We start from the raw sequence: 15,846 nt of genomic DNA, 5'->3' as shown, positions 1-15,846 counted from the left end.
TGTTCTCTTATAATAGCAATGGCATCCGCCTAAGAGGTGCTGGAACTGAATTCCAGTAAGTTCCTGCTGAAAAAATAACCCCTGACTTTCATCATCATCATCATCATCATCATCATCATCATTTTAAAGATATGGCTAGTTCTGCCTGTAGTTGCTATTGCACAATAAAATACAGCACTCTCTGCAAAGTATAACAATCACGAAAGACAGTTTTATGCTTCTACTGAGTTTCAACAAAGCTGGATCAGGGGCAACCAAGGAATATGGGCACCTTTAGTTAGGTTGCTTGGACTTTCACCATGGGACCTTGGGGTGATTAATAGTTTTTAAATAATAATAAGGCCTTTTTTTTACCCAGAGCTCACAGGAGCTCAGCTCCGGCACCTCAGTGTTGGAACTGCTTGTGCGCTCATCAACTTTGCTGGAAAGGCATTCTGCACACGCTCAGAGGCCCACTTCTTCTAATTGTATGCACCATGTTGAACCTTGGCGTCAGAACCTGATTATTCCAGAGCCGAGCCTGCCCACAGTCCTCATGCACCCCGAACGTTCTGCTGAACAAAACAAAACTTCCTTCCATGTAAACACGTGCAGGATCACAGACCCTCCAAATGTCCCTATTTTCGGGGTACAGTCCCAGATTTACAGAAGCCATCCCAGCATAGCTGCCAAGTTTTCCCTTTTCTCGCGAGGAAGCCTATTCAGCATAAGGGGAAATCCCTTTAAAAAAGGGATAACTTGGCAGCTATGCATCCCAGTTTCTGATTTGATCTCGGAATGTCCCACTTTTCCTCAGGACTTCGGAAAAATGTTGGAGGGGATGGACTTATGCAACCCTGAGCCAAGGAGATAAGTAGGTATACTACCTTTAGAAGACATCTGGAAACAGCCCTGTATAGGGAAGTTTTAAGATGTTTAATGCTTAATTGTATTTTTATTCATGTTGGAAGTTGCCCAGAGTGGCTGGGGCAACCCAGTCAGATGGGCGGGATATTAATACTATAGATTAAGACGTCACTATTTTCAATGGATAAATGTTGGAGGGTATGGGATCAGGCTGCGCTGTGCGGCTGACCTTGCTTGGGGACATCTTTTTTGCAGTGGGGGAAGCAGCCCGATTGAAGAGGTGTTTCCGACCCCTGGGTTTACTTCCAGTGCAAGAAGGGAAGCGGTGGGGCAGGGCCAGATTGAGGTTTGATGAGGCCCTAAGGCTAAGCTACTGAAGGTAATGGGGCCCTTTCTATGTCCAGGTGTCCTTTGTCAACAACAAATAGTCACTGTTTTTTTTGGTGTGTGTTGAATATATGCTCTATGGTAATCTATGGACCTAATAGGTATCTAAAGCCATTTGCACATAACAAAATATGTATTTTATCAAAGTAATTGTTGAACTGAAATACAATTAAGAAGAAGTATATTAATAGTGAAATACAATTAAGAAGAAGTATGTTTTTAGGCTCCCCCAAGAAAGTGGGGGCCCTAAGCTATATAGCTTGTTCAGTTTATACATAAATCCGGTACTGCCGGGGAGAGACCCCGGAGGGCAAAATCCAGGATATCCCATGCGAGGAGCTGGTGGCGCGCGCTTCCCGGCCGGCCTTGGAAACATGCCGCCGCTGCGAGGCGGCGCTTGGAGCTGCCGGGAGCCCAAGCACCAACCCCCTCCCCACCCGCAGCTCCTCCCGCGGGCGATGGGAAGAAGAACCGGAGCACTGCCGGGTTGGGCTGCTCTGCCGGCGCCTCGGGAGGAGGGCGAGAAAGCGGCTTCCGCGGCTCGGCTGCAAACCAGAGAGGCGCGCGCACCGGAGCGCCAAGCCGCGCCCGGCCACCCCCAGCGCTCAGGGAAGCACCCTGAGGACGCGGCGCCGCCCCACGGAGCGCCCTTCTCCGTTGCGAAGGGAACGAGGAGAAGGAAGCCCCTGCGGATCTTGCGCGGGACGAGCGCAGCACAGCGCACCCCGACCCGCACCCACCTTCGCTTTTGCGCAGCCGGCCCGGGTGCCCTCGCCTCGCCTCGCCGCCCTCTCCATCCCCTCTCCCGGGGCTCGTCTTTGGCCCCAAATCGGGGCCAGGAAGGAAGAAGGGAGCGTGCTGCAGCGGCAATAATTGCACCAATAACAGCAATTATTTGCGAGTTTGGCGGACCTCGTGGGGTCCCCAAATCCGTGCGCCGCAGAGAGACAGAAAGCCTGGCGTGATGATGCAGCAGTCGCAGAAAAGGAGGCTGGGGATTTGGGAGCACAGCGACGAGGAGGCCTTGATCCGGCGCCCTTCCCCGTTTTTTTGAGAGAGAGATTCCGCCCTTCTCCATGCTAGCTATGAGCAGCTTCTTCTTGCACCCGCGGCCAGCCCTGCGCGGCTGCTGCGCCCCTTTCCTGGCCTCGGGCGCCGGCTGTTTTGCGCACTGCAGCAGACGCAGCGCCTCCTCGCGCTGCGCCCCCGGCCGCCACCGGCGCCTGCGGGTCTTGGTGGACATGGACGGGGTGCTGGCGGATTTCGAGGGGGGCTTCCTGAAGAAGTTCAGAGCCAAGTATCCGGAGAAGCCCTACATCTCTTTGGAGGACCGCAGGGGGTTCTGGGTCTCGGAGCAGTATGGGCAGCTGGAATCGGAGCTGAGCGTGAGTCAGTGGCGTTGTTGTTGTTGTTGTTGTTGTTGTTGTTGTTGTTGTTGTTGTTGTTGTTGTTGTTGTTGTTGTTGTTGTTGTTATCAACATCATGTCAGTAAAGGCAGCTTGCAGATTACAAGAGGGCAGGTCTCTGCCCCGAGGGGCTTACCATATATAACTAAATGCAAGGGAGGTCCACCAAGGAACGGAAAGGGAAATCCAGCTGGAGTAAAATGAAGGAAATTACGGTAATCATTATTAGCATCAACGCCAGCCATGGTGCCTTGCAAAGTACTGTACAAAAATACAAATCTCCACCCCAAGGGGCTTGCAGTATATAAGTACTGTAAACAGAAGGGAGACCAGAGAGAAACAGAAAGGGGAATGCAAAACAAATGAAATTTGTTGTTGTTATTTGTTGGATTTGTTATCTACCATTCACAGTAAGATTCCAGGGCAGGTTACCACTATTTTATATTTTATATTGAAACAAATTATAGTGGCAGGAGTACTGTTGTGGTTATGAAATTTATTAATTGCTTGTTACCTAGAAGGTCTCCAAACAACTTACATGTAAAACATACCGGGGTAATGCCATTAAAAACATGGTGCCATAAGGAGGTGGGAGGAAGAAACACAAAACATTCTGTACATTTCCAAAAAGAAAGAAAAAAGAATGGGAACTGAAAATATGGCTGTGTACACATTACTGACTTACCACACAGCTAGGTTGTTCTTTTTCTCAATTTGGCTTGAAGCTGGTTTGCTGGGGAAATTCATCAAAACGCAGTATTTTGTAAATAAATGACAGGATAGGTACGGATTGTGGTCAAGTCATCTGTACTGGCAGCACACTGGGTGCAGAGTAACCTGGAATGTGTATAGATATTGATCTCAGGTGTCAAAGGCTAGGTTGGGTCAAATGTGTCTTCAGCATACCAAGGAAACAATACAATGAAGGTGATGGACGCACCAGGGAATTCCACAACCCGAAAGCTGCCACAAAGCAGCATGCCCTCTTCTGGGCCACTGCTACCACCCTGAGTTTCTACAGGTGATAGATGGAACTACCAAGATCCTAATACCCAGGAGGGTCTGTGGGGAAGGAGGCAATCGTCAGATATTTGGCGCCCAAGTCATTTAGGGCTTTAAACAACGATGTGAGGCGGTTTTAGTGTAGTGCGACTGGTTTGGCAGCGCTGGGGGCTGGCGCTGCAACAATGAGGTGTGAGAGGCAAGGGGGGGCGCAAAATTTTAGAAGAAGAGCTTGGATTTGATATCCCGCTTTATCACTACTCTAAGGAGTCTCAAAGCGGCTAACATTCTCCTTTCCCTTCCTCCCCCACAACAAACACTCTGTGAGGTGAGTGGGGCGGAGAGGCTTCAAAGAAGTGTGACTAGCCCAAGGTCACCCAGCAGCTGCATGTGGACTAGATTACGAGTCTACCGCTCTAACCACTACACCACACTGGCTCTGCCACACAGAGCACTGCTGAAATTTGAGAATCCAAAGTCTGCCACTGGCTCCTTGAACTGGGCCTGAAAACCAACTTGAACACAGTTTTGAAACAGGGGTTATATGAGTTCTAACTGGAACCCCAGGCAGAAATCTGGACCAGTTGAAGTTTCCAAGTCTTCTTCATGTAGAAATTAATAAATATGCATTTATTTCGAGTAGTAGATAATAACAAGCACTTTTAAATAGGCAAAGTCACCCCCAATACTTTATTATTATTATTAACACTCACAAGAGCCCTATAAGGCAGGCCACTGTTATCCACCTGTTGCATAGAGTGGAAATGAGGATGACAGGTAAGTGCCTTGGAGTTGAATCCAAGTTTCAGGCCTGTTCTCCATCCAGTGCACAACCCAATCTTTGTGTCAAAAGTCCGAGCATGTTCAAAGTCCACGAGGTTGCAAGCTCCACCGAGCAGCGAGTAGCTAACTCTGACCTGGGCCTGGGCAGAGCAATTCTATTCCCTCTCACTGCTATTGGTTTAACTGTTCTGGTAAGCGGGGAGGGCTGGGCAGACTGGCAAGGAGGTAAACTACAAGCCTACAAGCCCCAGAATTCTTTGAGGAAAAGGAAGGTGCTTTAAATGTGCTCTGTATGCAGCAGCCCTTATTCAAACGTTGCTGCTCTCCTGCTCTCTGTTGTGCACTGAGAGCAGCCAAGGGGACAGCAGACTTAACAGGCTAATGTTCTCCCCCCTCCCCAACCTTCTCCCTCCAAACCTCTTTGCAGGAAAAGGCAATTGGCATTTGGGAATCAAAGAACTTCTTCATGGAACTGGATCCGCTCCCAGGGGCCGTGGAAGCCGTCAAGCAGATGGTCGAGTTAAAAGAGTGAGTATGTTTGGCAGAATTTGCAAGGGAGAAGCTTCCCCACTGCTCTTCCTTTCTTTTCATTATTTGTCCTTCTAACCCTCTCTACACCAAATGGTCCCAGGGCGAGCATGAGCTATAAGGCCGGGCGATATATAGCGACATACGACACTAAATGCGTGAATCGATTAGTCAACAGCAGCAACGTTTTATCTATTTGTTATCAGCTGCTGTTATTTTAAGTGCTGCTGTTTCTCATTCTGTTGATTTGTGATCAGTCACTCGCCTTTGTTTCTGTATTTTCCCTCTAAGTGGCCTGAGAGCAGCAGGGCCGAGTCTGTTAGAGGAGATGGGGTGCTGGCCCCATTAAAAACCTCAGTCTGTTCTCTGCAAGGTCCCCCCCCTGCCTGCCTTCTTACTTGCAAGCAATCCTTTTTTTTAAAGATTTAAAATAACCTTTATTAAGATTTAGGTTAAAATACAATCCATACATACTCAAAGTCCACAATCATACCAAACCAACACAAATTCATATATAAATCATATATAAATCATAATATACAAAAATCATATCTAAATCATAATATACAAAAATCATATCTAAATCATAATATACAAAATCATATAAATCATATAGTAATAAAGTGAAAAAAGAGAAAATACTACTAATAAAAACTGAAACTTTCATCACTAAATAATAATAATTAAGACAATCATGGTGCATTGAAAGTAGTGATAAGCATAATATTCCAGAGCATAAAGAAAAAAGAAAAAGAAAGGAAAAAAGGAAAAACGAAAGGATGAAAAAAAGAAAGAGAAAAACATACATTTATCTCATCATTCAACCAAAACAACCAATAACAACCAATAACAGTATCCTCTAAATTCATCAAAGATCTCGATCTCGTACCTATGTTCCTCCCACTAAAGACTCCCACTTATCTCTACAGTATTCCCAGATTTCCTGAAATATTATTCCCTGTTACTGCATTCCCAATATAATTAAATAAGTATCTCCAATAATCATCACATAAAAATATACTTGCAAGCAATCCACTGGCCGTCAGCTTCCTCCTCCTCCTCCACAGTCTCAGCGATGCCCCTTGCAGAATTCGGCAGGGAGGAGGATGAGGATAGGGACAAAACTATCATTAGTGGATTCCGTTTGTCATTGGCTCTGGCCAGGGTTGGAAATCCCCCCAGGTGCCAGGAATGTTTTGGAGTCCAGTTGCACCCACGTGGAGATCTCTGGATGCCAGGCTTGCGGGCTGGGCTATCCAGTTTTCTTAAGCAGAAGAGCTTATTTCCTGCATTCATATCCCAGTCTATGGTTCACCCCCCTCCTCAGTTAATACCCACAATGACCCTGTGAGGGAGGTGAAGAGGCTGTGACTGAGTGGGGATTTGAACCCTGATCTCCCAGGTCCTAGTCCAACACTCTCACCACTACACCCCACTGCCTCCCTAAAATCCTTCTTCGGGGAAGCTGTAGAAATTAAGTAGGCAAATAAATATGGGGACAGGAAAATGTCACTTCGAGAAGGATCTGAAATATTTCCCAGGAAGCTTGAATTTGTTTTATTCTGGATTGTTTTATTTGATGTCTTAACGTGTTGTAAACCTCTCTGAGATTCCCCCCTTTTAAATACAAAATGGTATAGAAATGAATGATCGCAATCACGATCATCCTAATAAGTCTCATTGGGTGGGAAAGGCACCTAGGCATTCCTTTGTGGCGGCCATAGCCTAGGTTTAAAGTGCCTTTTGGTGATTAGCTGATATATGAGTTTCTAACACTAGCTCTAGCGCCACCTACTGTTGGCCTCCTTACCTTCTGCCCTACCATTCGCATGGGCACCAGCCACCCCTTAATTAAAGAATTGCCAGGATACATGCAAACATACTCGAGCTGCAGTCCTGTGCGCACTTACTCAGAAGAAAGCCCTGTGTGGGATACTTCTGAGGGAGCACACATAAGATCTCATTGTTCAGGCTTAAATTTCAGTAGAGGGGGGTGCCAAAAGCCTCATGGGAAAGGTGGGCTCTTGGGGTAGCATGGCAGAGGAAAGCAGCTGGTCACGTCAGTAGGTTTCAGAACCCTCTTTCTTTTTCCCCCTTGCACCAGACCCTCCAAATTCCTGCCCCCACATTCGTGTTAGGTGAGCTGGGAATATAGCACATACCCACTCATTTTGGCCTCGGACTAGGCAACGCAGTCTTTGAACATAGAAGGTTCCAGGTTCAAATCCGACCTCTCTAGTTGTCCCATTGCCTTAGCCGACAGAACAGCTACCTTTGGCCCACCCTCAACGGTCATTTAGCCACCCCTACCTGAGCTGTTTCCATTGCTTCCCACCCTTCTCCCTCCCCATCCCACTTTCCTTGCGTGCCATGTCTTTTAGACTGCAAGCTTGAGGGCAGGGAGATTCTTACAACAGATCCTTTTTTAAAGCTGCCCTGGGTTCCTAAACATTTTAAGCTAACTGTAAACAAATACAGCAGGGAGCAGGACTGGGCAAGACCGGCCTGGGATGCTGTAGAGATGCACCCAGGCAGAGTCAATATTTCTTGGAATGATAGACTAAGTGGTCCAATTCCATCTGAGGCAGCCTTTGCTTATATCCATGCAGAGCACCCTTGAGCTATTTTTTTCTTGCAGGAAGGCCAGAAATGGTCAAAGGTCTAGAAACGATGCCTTATGAGAAACGGCTTAGGGAGCTGGGTATGTTTAGCCTGGAGAAGAGAAGGTTAAGGGGTGATATGATAGGACTAATAAATACAAAGCTGGATTTTTTTCTTCTTCTTCTTCTTCTTCTCCTCTCTCTCTCTCCTTCCCTCCCTCCCTCCATCCTTCACCTTCTCTCTTTTCCGTCATGGCAGGACCGATGTGTTCATATGCACCAGTCCTATCAAGAAGTATCGGTATTGCCCATACGAAAAGGTAACGGGTATATTATTTTTATTACTATTTCTTCATTTATCCGATTCATAGCCAGCCTTTCAATTGAAAGGATTCCCAGAGCAGAGGACAGTGACGACATTCAGAATCTTTCCGACAGGAACACCCTCCTACGCGCAGTCTGGAGAGGCAGGAACTAAGCCTTGTATTTTGACCGCCTTCTGAAAACCCATCTGTTTAGCCAGGCTTTCCCTGGCTGGAAATTGCCAATACCGTACATTTCCTGGGTTTTCCTGGTATTAAATATTCATTAAAACCAGTGGTAAAAGCAGACTTTGAAAAACAGGAGGCATAAGAGAATGGTCAAAATATAGGCTGCATTAATAGGACTATAGCATCTAGATCAAGGGAAGTAATAGTACCACTGTATTCTGCTCTGGTCAGACCTCACCTGGAGTACTGTGTCCAGTTCTGGGCACCAGAGTTCAGGAAGGATACTGATAAGCTGGAACGTGTCCAGAAGAGGGCAACCAAAATGGTCAAAGGCCTGGAAACGATGCCTTATGAGGAACGGCTTAGGGAGCTGGGTATGTTTAGCCTGGAGAAGAGAAGGTTAAGGGGTGATATGATAGCCATGTTCAAATATATAAAAGGATGTCATATAGAGGAGGGAGAAAGGTTGTTTTCTACTGCTCCAGAGAAGCGGACACAGAGCAATGGATTCAAACTACAAGAAAGAAGATTCCACCTAAACATTAGGAAGAACTTCCTGACAGTAAGAGCTGTTTGGCAGTGGAAATTGCTACCAAGGAGTGTGGTGGAGTCTCCTTCTTTGGAGGTCTTTAAGCAGAGGCTTGACAGGCATACGTCAAGAATGCTTTGATGGTGTTTCCTGCTTGGCAGGGGGTTGGACTGGATGGCCCTTGTGGTCTCTTCCAACTCTATGATTCTATGATTCTAGGCAACATCAACAGTTTTAAAAACAACAGACGTGCACAATTAATTTTATGTTTGGAGGGGCTCGCCGGAACAAAAAAAAAAGTTTCTAGCCGGCGTCAAGAACATCACAACAAAGACGCCTGCCTAATATTAACCGTTGTGATTTTATAGCACGTTTCATATAAACTGCTTAGAGGTTCTGTATTTTAAGCGGTATATAATTATTGCTGAGAAGTAAGTGAAATCAAGAACGAAAATAAAGTGATCAAATTTGCAGTGAAACTCCGGGGAGACAGGATGAGGCCAGGAGAGGGCATTAAAGTGACGACTAAAGCAGAATTCTCCACGAAAAGACTGATATGAAAAGCCAATTAAAAGGCACAGACTCCTGGATCAGCCTCCAAGCAGTGGGGAGCTGGTTCCGTAATTGCACCAAATGCGAGATTGCAGTCAAATTTTGTGCAGACACCCAGCCCATCTGGAGTCTTCCAAGTCTTGGCTCAAAGTTAAGCTCCACTTCCCTCTCCCTGCTTCCCCATAATGGGGTTTATTTTTGGTTTTTTGGGTCATTGTGGTTTGCTGGTCAAGCCGGTTCCATCCTCCCTGCCACCCTCTGTCCACAAACTCTTTTCTTCCACTGTTTCCTTTTCCACTTTCCAGTACGCCTGGGTGGAGAAGCACTTGGGCCAAGAGTTTCTGGAGCAGATCGTCCTCACCCGAGATAAGACGGTGGTCTCTGGCGACCTGCTGATCGACGACAGGCCCGATATAATAGGTGAAGAGGTTGTCCCAAGGGAAAGGGGATCAGGGGCTGGTGGGTGGATGGAAGTGCAAGGCAGTGAAGGGCCCATGATTCAACATTGACACATACTTTGCTTATTTATTTGAATTTGTATACCAGAGCATAGACAACAGTAGTTAGGCTATCCCTGTCCAGATAGGGGCAGAGCTGGGCCACCAGCCCAAGCTGATGGAAGGCACTCTGTGCCACCGAGGCCACCTGAGCCTCAAGCAACAGCAGTAGATCTAGAGGTCTCCCCAAGCTACGTGCCCACCCCTTCAGAGGGAGTGTAACTCCACCAAGAGCAGGCAACCACCCATCCATCCGGTTTAGGGAACCACCCACTAACAGTGTCTCAGTCTTATCTGGATTGAGCTTCAGTTTGTATCTTCCTATAGACATAGAAACGTAAGGCTGTCATCACGCAACTCCCATTCTAGGGCTGCAACGCAATCCTGGATTCGTATGAAGTTGGGCCAAGGGAGGGGAGTGAAAGAGAAGCAGGATTTCAAATGGTGGTTTTAAACAGGCATCCCCAAACTTTGGATCTCCAGATGTTTTGGACTACAATTCCCATCTTCCCCGACCACTGGTCCTGTTAGCTAGGGATCATGGGAGTTGTAGGCCAAAACATCTGGAGGGCCGCAGTTTGGGGATGCCTGGTTTTAAACAACAGCAGCTCCACCAGGAGCAGGCAACCTCCCATCCATCCGGTCTAGGGAACCACCCACTAACAGTGTCTCAGTCTTATCTGGATTGAGCTTCAGTTTGTATCTTCCTATAGACATAAAAACGTAAGGCTGTCATCACGCAACTCCCATTCTAGGGCTGCAACGCAATCCTGGATTCGTATGAAGTTGGGCCAAGGGAGGGGAGTGAAAGAGAAGCAGGATTTCAAATGGTGGTTTTAAACAGGCATCCCCAAACTTTGGCCCTCCAGATGTTTTGGACTACAATTCCCATCTTCCCCGACCACTGGTCCTGTTAGCTAGGGATCATGGGAGTTGTAGGCCAAAACATCTGGAGGGCCGCAGTTTGGGGATGCCTGGTTTTAAACAACAGCAGCTCCACCAGGAGCAGGCAACCTCCCATCCATCCGGTCTAGGGAACCACCCACTAACAGTGTCTCAGTCTTATCTGGATTGAGCTTCAGTTTGTATCTTCCTATAGACATAAAAACGTAAGGCTGTCATCACGCAACTCCCATTCTAGGGCTGCAACGCAATCCTGGATTCGTATGAAGTTGGGCCAAGGGAGGGGAGTGAAAGAGAAGCAGGATTTCAAATGGTGGTTTTAAACAGGCATCCCCAAACTTTGGCCCTCCAGATGTTTTGGACTACAATTCCCATCTTCCCCGACCACTGGTCCTGTTAGCTAGGGATCATGGGAGTTATAGGCCAAAACATCTGGAGGGCCGCAGTTTGGGGATGCCTGGTTTTAAACAACAGCAGCTCCACCAGGAGCAGGCAACCTCCCATCCATCCGGTCTAGGGAACCACCCACTAACAGTGTCTCAGTCTTATCTGGATTGAGCTTCAGTTTGTATCTTCCTATAGACATAAAAACGTAAGGCTGTCATCACGCAACTCCCATTCTAGGGCTGCAACGCAATCCTGGATTCGTATGAAGTTGGGCCAAGGGAGGGGAGCGAAAGAGAAGCGGGATTTCAAATGATGGTTTTAAACAACAGCAGGAGTTTAAATGGAGCAGGGATGGAGGGACACAGAAGGAGCTCTGCAGGGCAGGGACGTGAAGGAGCTGTGAGAATATCATTTTTTGCTTTTAGGCAATTCTTCTGTGTGTCACAACAAACATCATCCAGCCACTCCTAAAGCTGCAGCCCCTTACCTGGGAGCAAGCCCCACTGAACGCAATGGGACTTACGTCCAAGTAGGCATGTTTAAATCACATTGCTCCCGGCTGCAGGTATCTGTTGGCTAGTATACTATATGGCTCCCTGCCAGTTGCTACTGTACTGTAAATAAGCAAAGTCGCTTACGACAGACTTTGAGGTTTACAGGCATATAGCACACATAGGGCTGTTGTCTACCCTGCAGAAATTCAAATTTCTTCTTCAAGGAGAGAAACGAAGCCTGAAACCTATACAAGCTGTGCAGACTGGAGCGCAGACCTCTGTTAGTGGTTTATGAGACTCCACCAGCCAATCTTTACACCCATGAGGACTAGAAACTTCTCTCCCCTTTATGTTCCCCACTATTAGATTCCATAGAGTAGTGAGGTGACAGATTTTTTTTTAAAAAAAAAACAGCAGCAACCCACAGACAGGCGTTATTCAGTTTAAAAAGGTCCTTAGTTGCCTTCTTTTCTTTGCCTTCCAGGAGTTGAGAAGAGTCCGAGCTGGGAGCACGTCCTCTTCACGGCCTGCCACAACAAGCACCTCCAGCTGCCTCCTCTTCGTCGGAGGCTGCACTCGTGGACCGACGACTGGAAGGCCATCTTGGATAGCAAGCGGGCACTGTAGAGCTCGTTGGGAGAGTCTCCTCGTTGTGCCCGGTGAGGGGCCAGAATCAGTGGTGGAGGCCCCGCGGGGAGAAGCAGGAAAAAACATATCTTTGGTTTCAGTTATGGAGCCAGAGACGAGGGCAGGCTTCCCAAGAAAAGGGAGCTTTGTCCGTGCCGCTAGCGCCATCACAAAGCTGGGCCACCAAAGTACCTTTGCCAAGCACCCTTCCTGGGTCTGACTTGGCCTAGTCCAAAGGACGTCTTATCCCAAAGGAAGGCCCAGTCAGGGGTGTTCAGCACCCACCAGGCACTGTTTAGCTTTATATCTGGCTTCTGTAAAGATGGCCGCCATCTTTAACGTCCGCTCCCCATCTCGGACATGCCTCCGTTTCCAGGACTGAAATTTAGTTTGCTTCGGGTGGACGTTGAAATGAGCTGAGGAGCAGGCCGGTCTGGGAGCCACTTCAAAATCCAAAATATGTGTGTGTGTGCATGTGTGTGTGTGTGTGTGTGTGTGTGTGAACTTTGGTAGCTCGCTTGCAAGGGGAAAAGCCTGGGCTGGGGAACCAGTCACCGGTCCAAACATTGTTGGACTCCAATTCCCATCATCCTTGATCATGCTAGCTGGGGATGATGGGATGGAGTCTGTCAACATCTGGAGGGCCACAGTTTCCCTACCCTTACTCCCAGAAACATCCTCTCTGTCGTAGCGTTTGATGGTTCAAGATGGCGGCTGGTTGACAAACCCAGGTTTCCGAGCTGAGACCTGGTTCCAGCCAAGTTCTCCTTTGGGCTCTTGGTGTGTAAGCCAAAGTGACTGCCCTTCTGACATAAGACCTTTGAAGTCTCAGGTTGGGCGAGGAGGCCTCAGTTCTCACAAATGGCAAGAGAGGAGGTCCACCATGTCATTTTTTGTGGATAGACTCACAAGACTGAATGAACATCATACCCCACCAAATATCCCTCCAGGTAGAAGAATTGTATGCCAGGGAGAAATATTCTAGCCTGCTGGTTTTCTATACAGAGGAATTTTTATTTTATTTTTTTGGACAGGAGAACACTGCAATGTGAGGTCCATATGCTGAAACAGTGCAGCCCATGAGCAGGTAGACCATTTCGCACTCGCTGCCCATAGGAGCAAGGTCTGAGCTTCACCTTGGAGGGAACTTTCTGGAACGTTTGTGGTATATGTAGCTCTTTGGTTAGTGTCTCAGTCAAGTGACACTGGACAGAGGTCTTCCGTCATGAGACACGTTCAAGCCCTCCAAACACACGGCAGCTAAAAAGCTTGTGACAGCACACAAGGAAGAAAGCTTTATTGTTCCCGGAGGACGAAAGCCAAAAGGATTTCCCCCCCGCCCAAGCTGAAATCTGGCAAATGGTCAGAATTAATTTGGCTTCGTGAATCTGCAATATTTTGCAAGTTCTGCTTTTGAAATCTGTTTTGAATCTTTTACAAAACAAGAAAAGGAAGGAAAGATTGACTCGTCAATGTATTTTAAAGGCAGCCCTTTCAAGTTTTCAATTCCGTGCTTCGACGCTGTCCTCTTGTTTCCATTCTCCCGGTTCAAAACGCCCAAATTCAGCAGCTTTCCTAAACGGTCATGTTGAAAAATAAATCTGAAAGAATTAGAATCAGTTTGGATTTCTGCAGAGCTGATTCAAGCTAGGAGAATGTGCTCTTCTGGGCGTCCTTTTGGGGGACAGGTGGAGGCAAATCATAGAATCATACAATGGTAGAATTGGAAGGGACCACAAGGGTCATCTAGTCCAACCCCCTGCAATGCAGAAATCATTTGCCCAATGTGGGGCTCGAACCCACCATTCTGAAATTAAGAGTCTCATGCGCTACCAACTGAGCTACCCCAACAGTTGTCAGCTGGCAAATGAATGGAAATATACCCTTTCTACAGTAGGCTAATTTCTACAAAGCACGCACTCCTGTTTTCCATCCAGACGATCTAAGTCCTGTATTGTTTTCAATCTTTCCTCTCAGGCGGGGATGGGGAACCATTTCCAGGCTGAGGGCCACATTCCCTTCTGGTCTACCTTTCAAGGGCCACATGCTAGAGGCTAATGAGGCAGAGCAATAAATATGTTACCCTTGTACAGTAAGCCAGTTCTTGCCTACCCTCTCACACAACACTCTGCACACCCAGACGGCTAAGAGCCATCATCTGCGTCAAGGACACATTCCAGCCAGGCAGAAACTCAATGAGGGTGTGGACCAGAGCAGGGGAAGGATGTGACTTGCAGAGAGTGGGGTATGATTTGGGGAGAGTCCCAGGGGATAGACAGAGAAGCCCAGAGGGCCATGTTTGCCCCCCTCCCCAGGCCTGAGAGTCCCCATCCCTGATCTAGCTTCACAAAAGGAACAAACTAGTAGGGCAACAGAATTCCAGGACTCCCAGTCCAACCCGGAAAATCCTTTTAAGTGTAGGAGGACAGGACCCGCTTCCCAATTCTCACACCCCGTTTTCCTAACTTTCACCCATTTGTTTTTCTAGGGGCGTTGGATAATTCTGGCGATTAATAGAAACGGGAGCAGAAATTGCCAACGTTCACTTATTCGCCTCTAATCTGGAACGGAAATCGATCCAGCAAATTTGCTGCGGCTGTTGCTTTCGGTCTGCAGGTGCTATGTAATAGGTCACACACACATAATATTGCATTGTGTTTCCTTTGCACTGAAATGAATGGGGTTGAATTCATATTTCATTGTTTATTAAATTTGCATGCCTCCTTTCATCTGTAGATTTCAATACAGTGGAACCTCGGTTTTTGAACTTAATCCGTTCCAGAAGACTGTTTGGCTTCCGAAAAGTTCAAAAACCGAGGATCAATGGGCTGGCTGCAAAGTCAATGGGGAGAAAATGAAAAATGCAGCTCGGAAGCTGTTCGGCTTCCAAAAATTGTTTGAACACCGGAGCTGTTACTTCCAGGTTTTCAGGGTTTGGGAGCCAAAACGTTCCAAAATGGAGGTGTTCTGGAACCGAGGTTTGACTGTAAACAATATAAAACACGCAAAACAATGCAGCGAGAAAGGAATTTGCAGAATTGATGGTGTAAATTGTGTAAGGTGCAATGTAATTTCAGCAAGGCAGACAGACAAATAATTCTGCTTCAGGCAGAGGGCGAATTGCAGCAGAACAGAAAGAGTACTGCATGTGACACAAATACAGGGTGGAAGTGGAAAGCAACGCCTTCTTACACCCCTACTTTTCTCTCCCTCCACATATATGAATGAACAAATGTGTCCATTCACTTCTGTGGAGCTAGACTCTGGAGAAGAGGCAGCATGATACAAGTTTATAGAATTTTGCATGGCATGGAGAAAGCAGAAACAGAAATGCATTTTTCATAAGACTAGAAGTCGTGGGCGTCTGAGTGAGCTGAATGTTGGGAGATTCAGGACAGATACCGTAAAAGAAAATACTTCTTCACATAGGGCAAAGTTCCTGTGTGGATTTCCCCAATCCCAAAGTCAGCCACCAGAGGGCAATACGCCCAAAGATATCGTTTACTTTCTCACCATGTTTGGATGAGAGCATTTTTCTGAGAAGTCCTCCGGCTTCCATGGATTTTTTTTAAAGGCACAAATCCCCAAAGCACTTGTTTTCCTAGTTACACACTCTCAGGCAAACGGTACATTGCTTCCAAGAACGTTTTACTATAGAAAGTACAGCTTAAGGGAGGGGAAAGGTTGAATAAGGTCCCTTGTTGGTATAACAGCAGCAGCTCATGTTTCTACCAAGCTCCTCTTGTTGGCAAAGGACCATGCTGAACTGCTGAAGGGATGCGGATGGCGTTGTGGTCTAAACCACTGAGCCTCG

The 15,846-nt window shown here is 47.2% G+C and overlaps 1 protein-coding gene across 5 annotated transcripts; it reads left to right on the top strand.

The window, feature by feature from the left end:
- The first annotated feature begins 1,675 nt into the window (after positions 1-1,675).
- Positions 1,676-14,777, top strand: NT5M (5',3'-nucleotidase, mitochondrial). Of its 5 annotated transcripts, none has more exons than XM_088657159.1 (6): positions 1,676-2,618; positions 4,852-4,952; positions 7,812-7,872; positions 9,430-9,544; positions 11,890-12,064; positions 14,521-14,777. In XM_088657159.1, the coding sequence occupies exons 1-5, from the start codon at positions 2,310-2,312 to the stop codon at positions 12,030-12,032; spliced, it is 729 nt and encodes a 242-aa protein (XP_088513285.1). In that variant the 5' UTR covers positions 1,676-2,309; the 3' UTR covers positions 12,033-12,064; positions 14,521-14,777. The 5 variants fall into 5 exon arrangements, with proteins under 5 accessions (XP_088513285.1, XP_060138435.1, XP_088513286.1 ...); XM_060282452.2 differs by lacking the exon at positions 14,521-14,777 and adding an exon at positions 13,067-13,651; XM_088657160.1 differs by lacking the exon at positions 9,430-9,544 and having other exon boundaries at positions 1,678-2,618.
- The last annotated feature ends 1,069 nt before the right edge of the window (positions 14,778-15,846 follow it).

Source organism: Zootoca vivipara, chromosome 13, assembly GCF_965207765.1.
Source record: "Zootoca vivipara chromosome 13, rZooViv2.hap1.1, whole genome shotgun sequence".
Taxonomy (NCBI): domain Eukaryota; kingdom Metazoa; phylum Chordata; class Lepidosauria; order Squamata; family Lacertidae; genus Zootoca; species Zootoca vivipara.
Note: the sequence above shows the minus strand (reverse complement) of the source record. Positions and strands in the feature narration are given on the sequence as shown.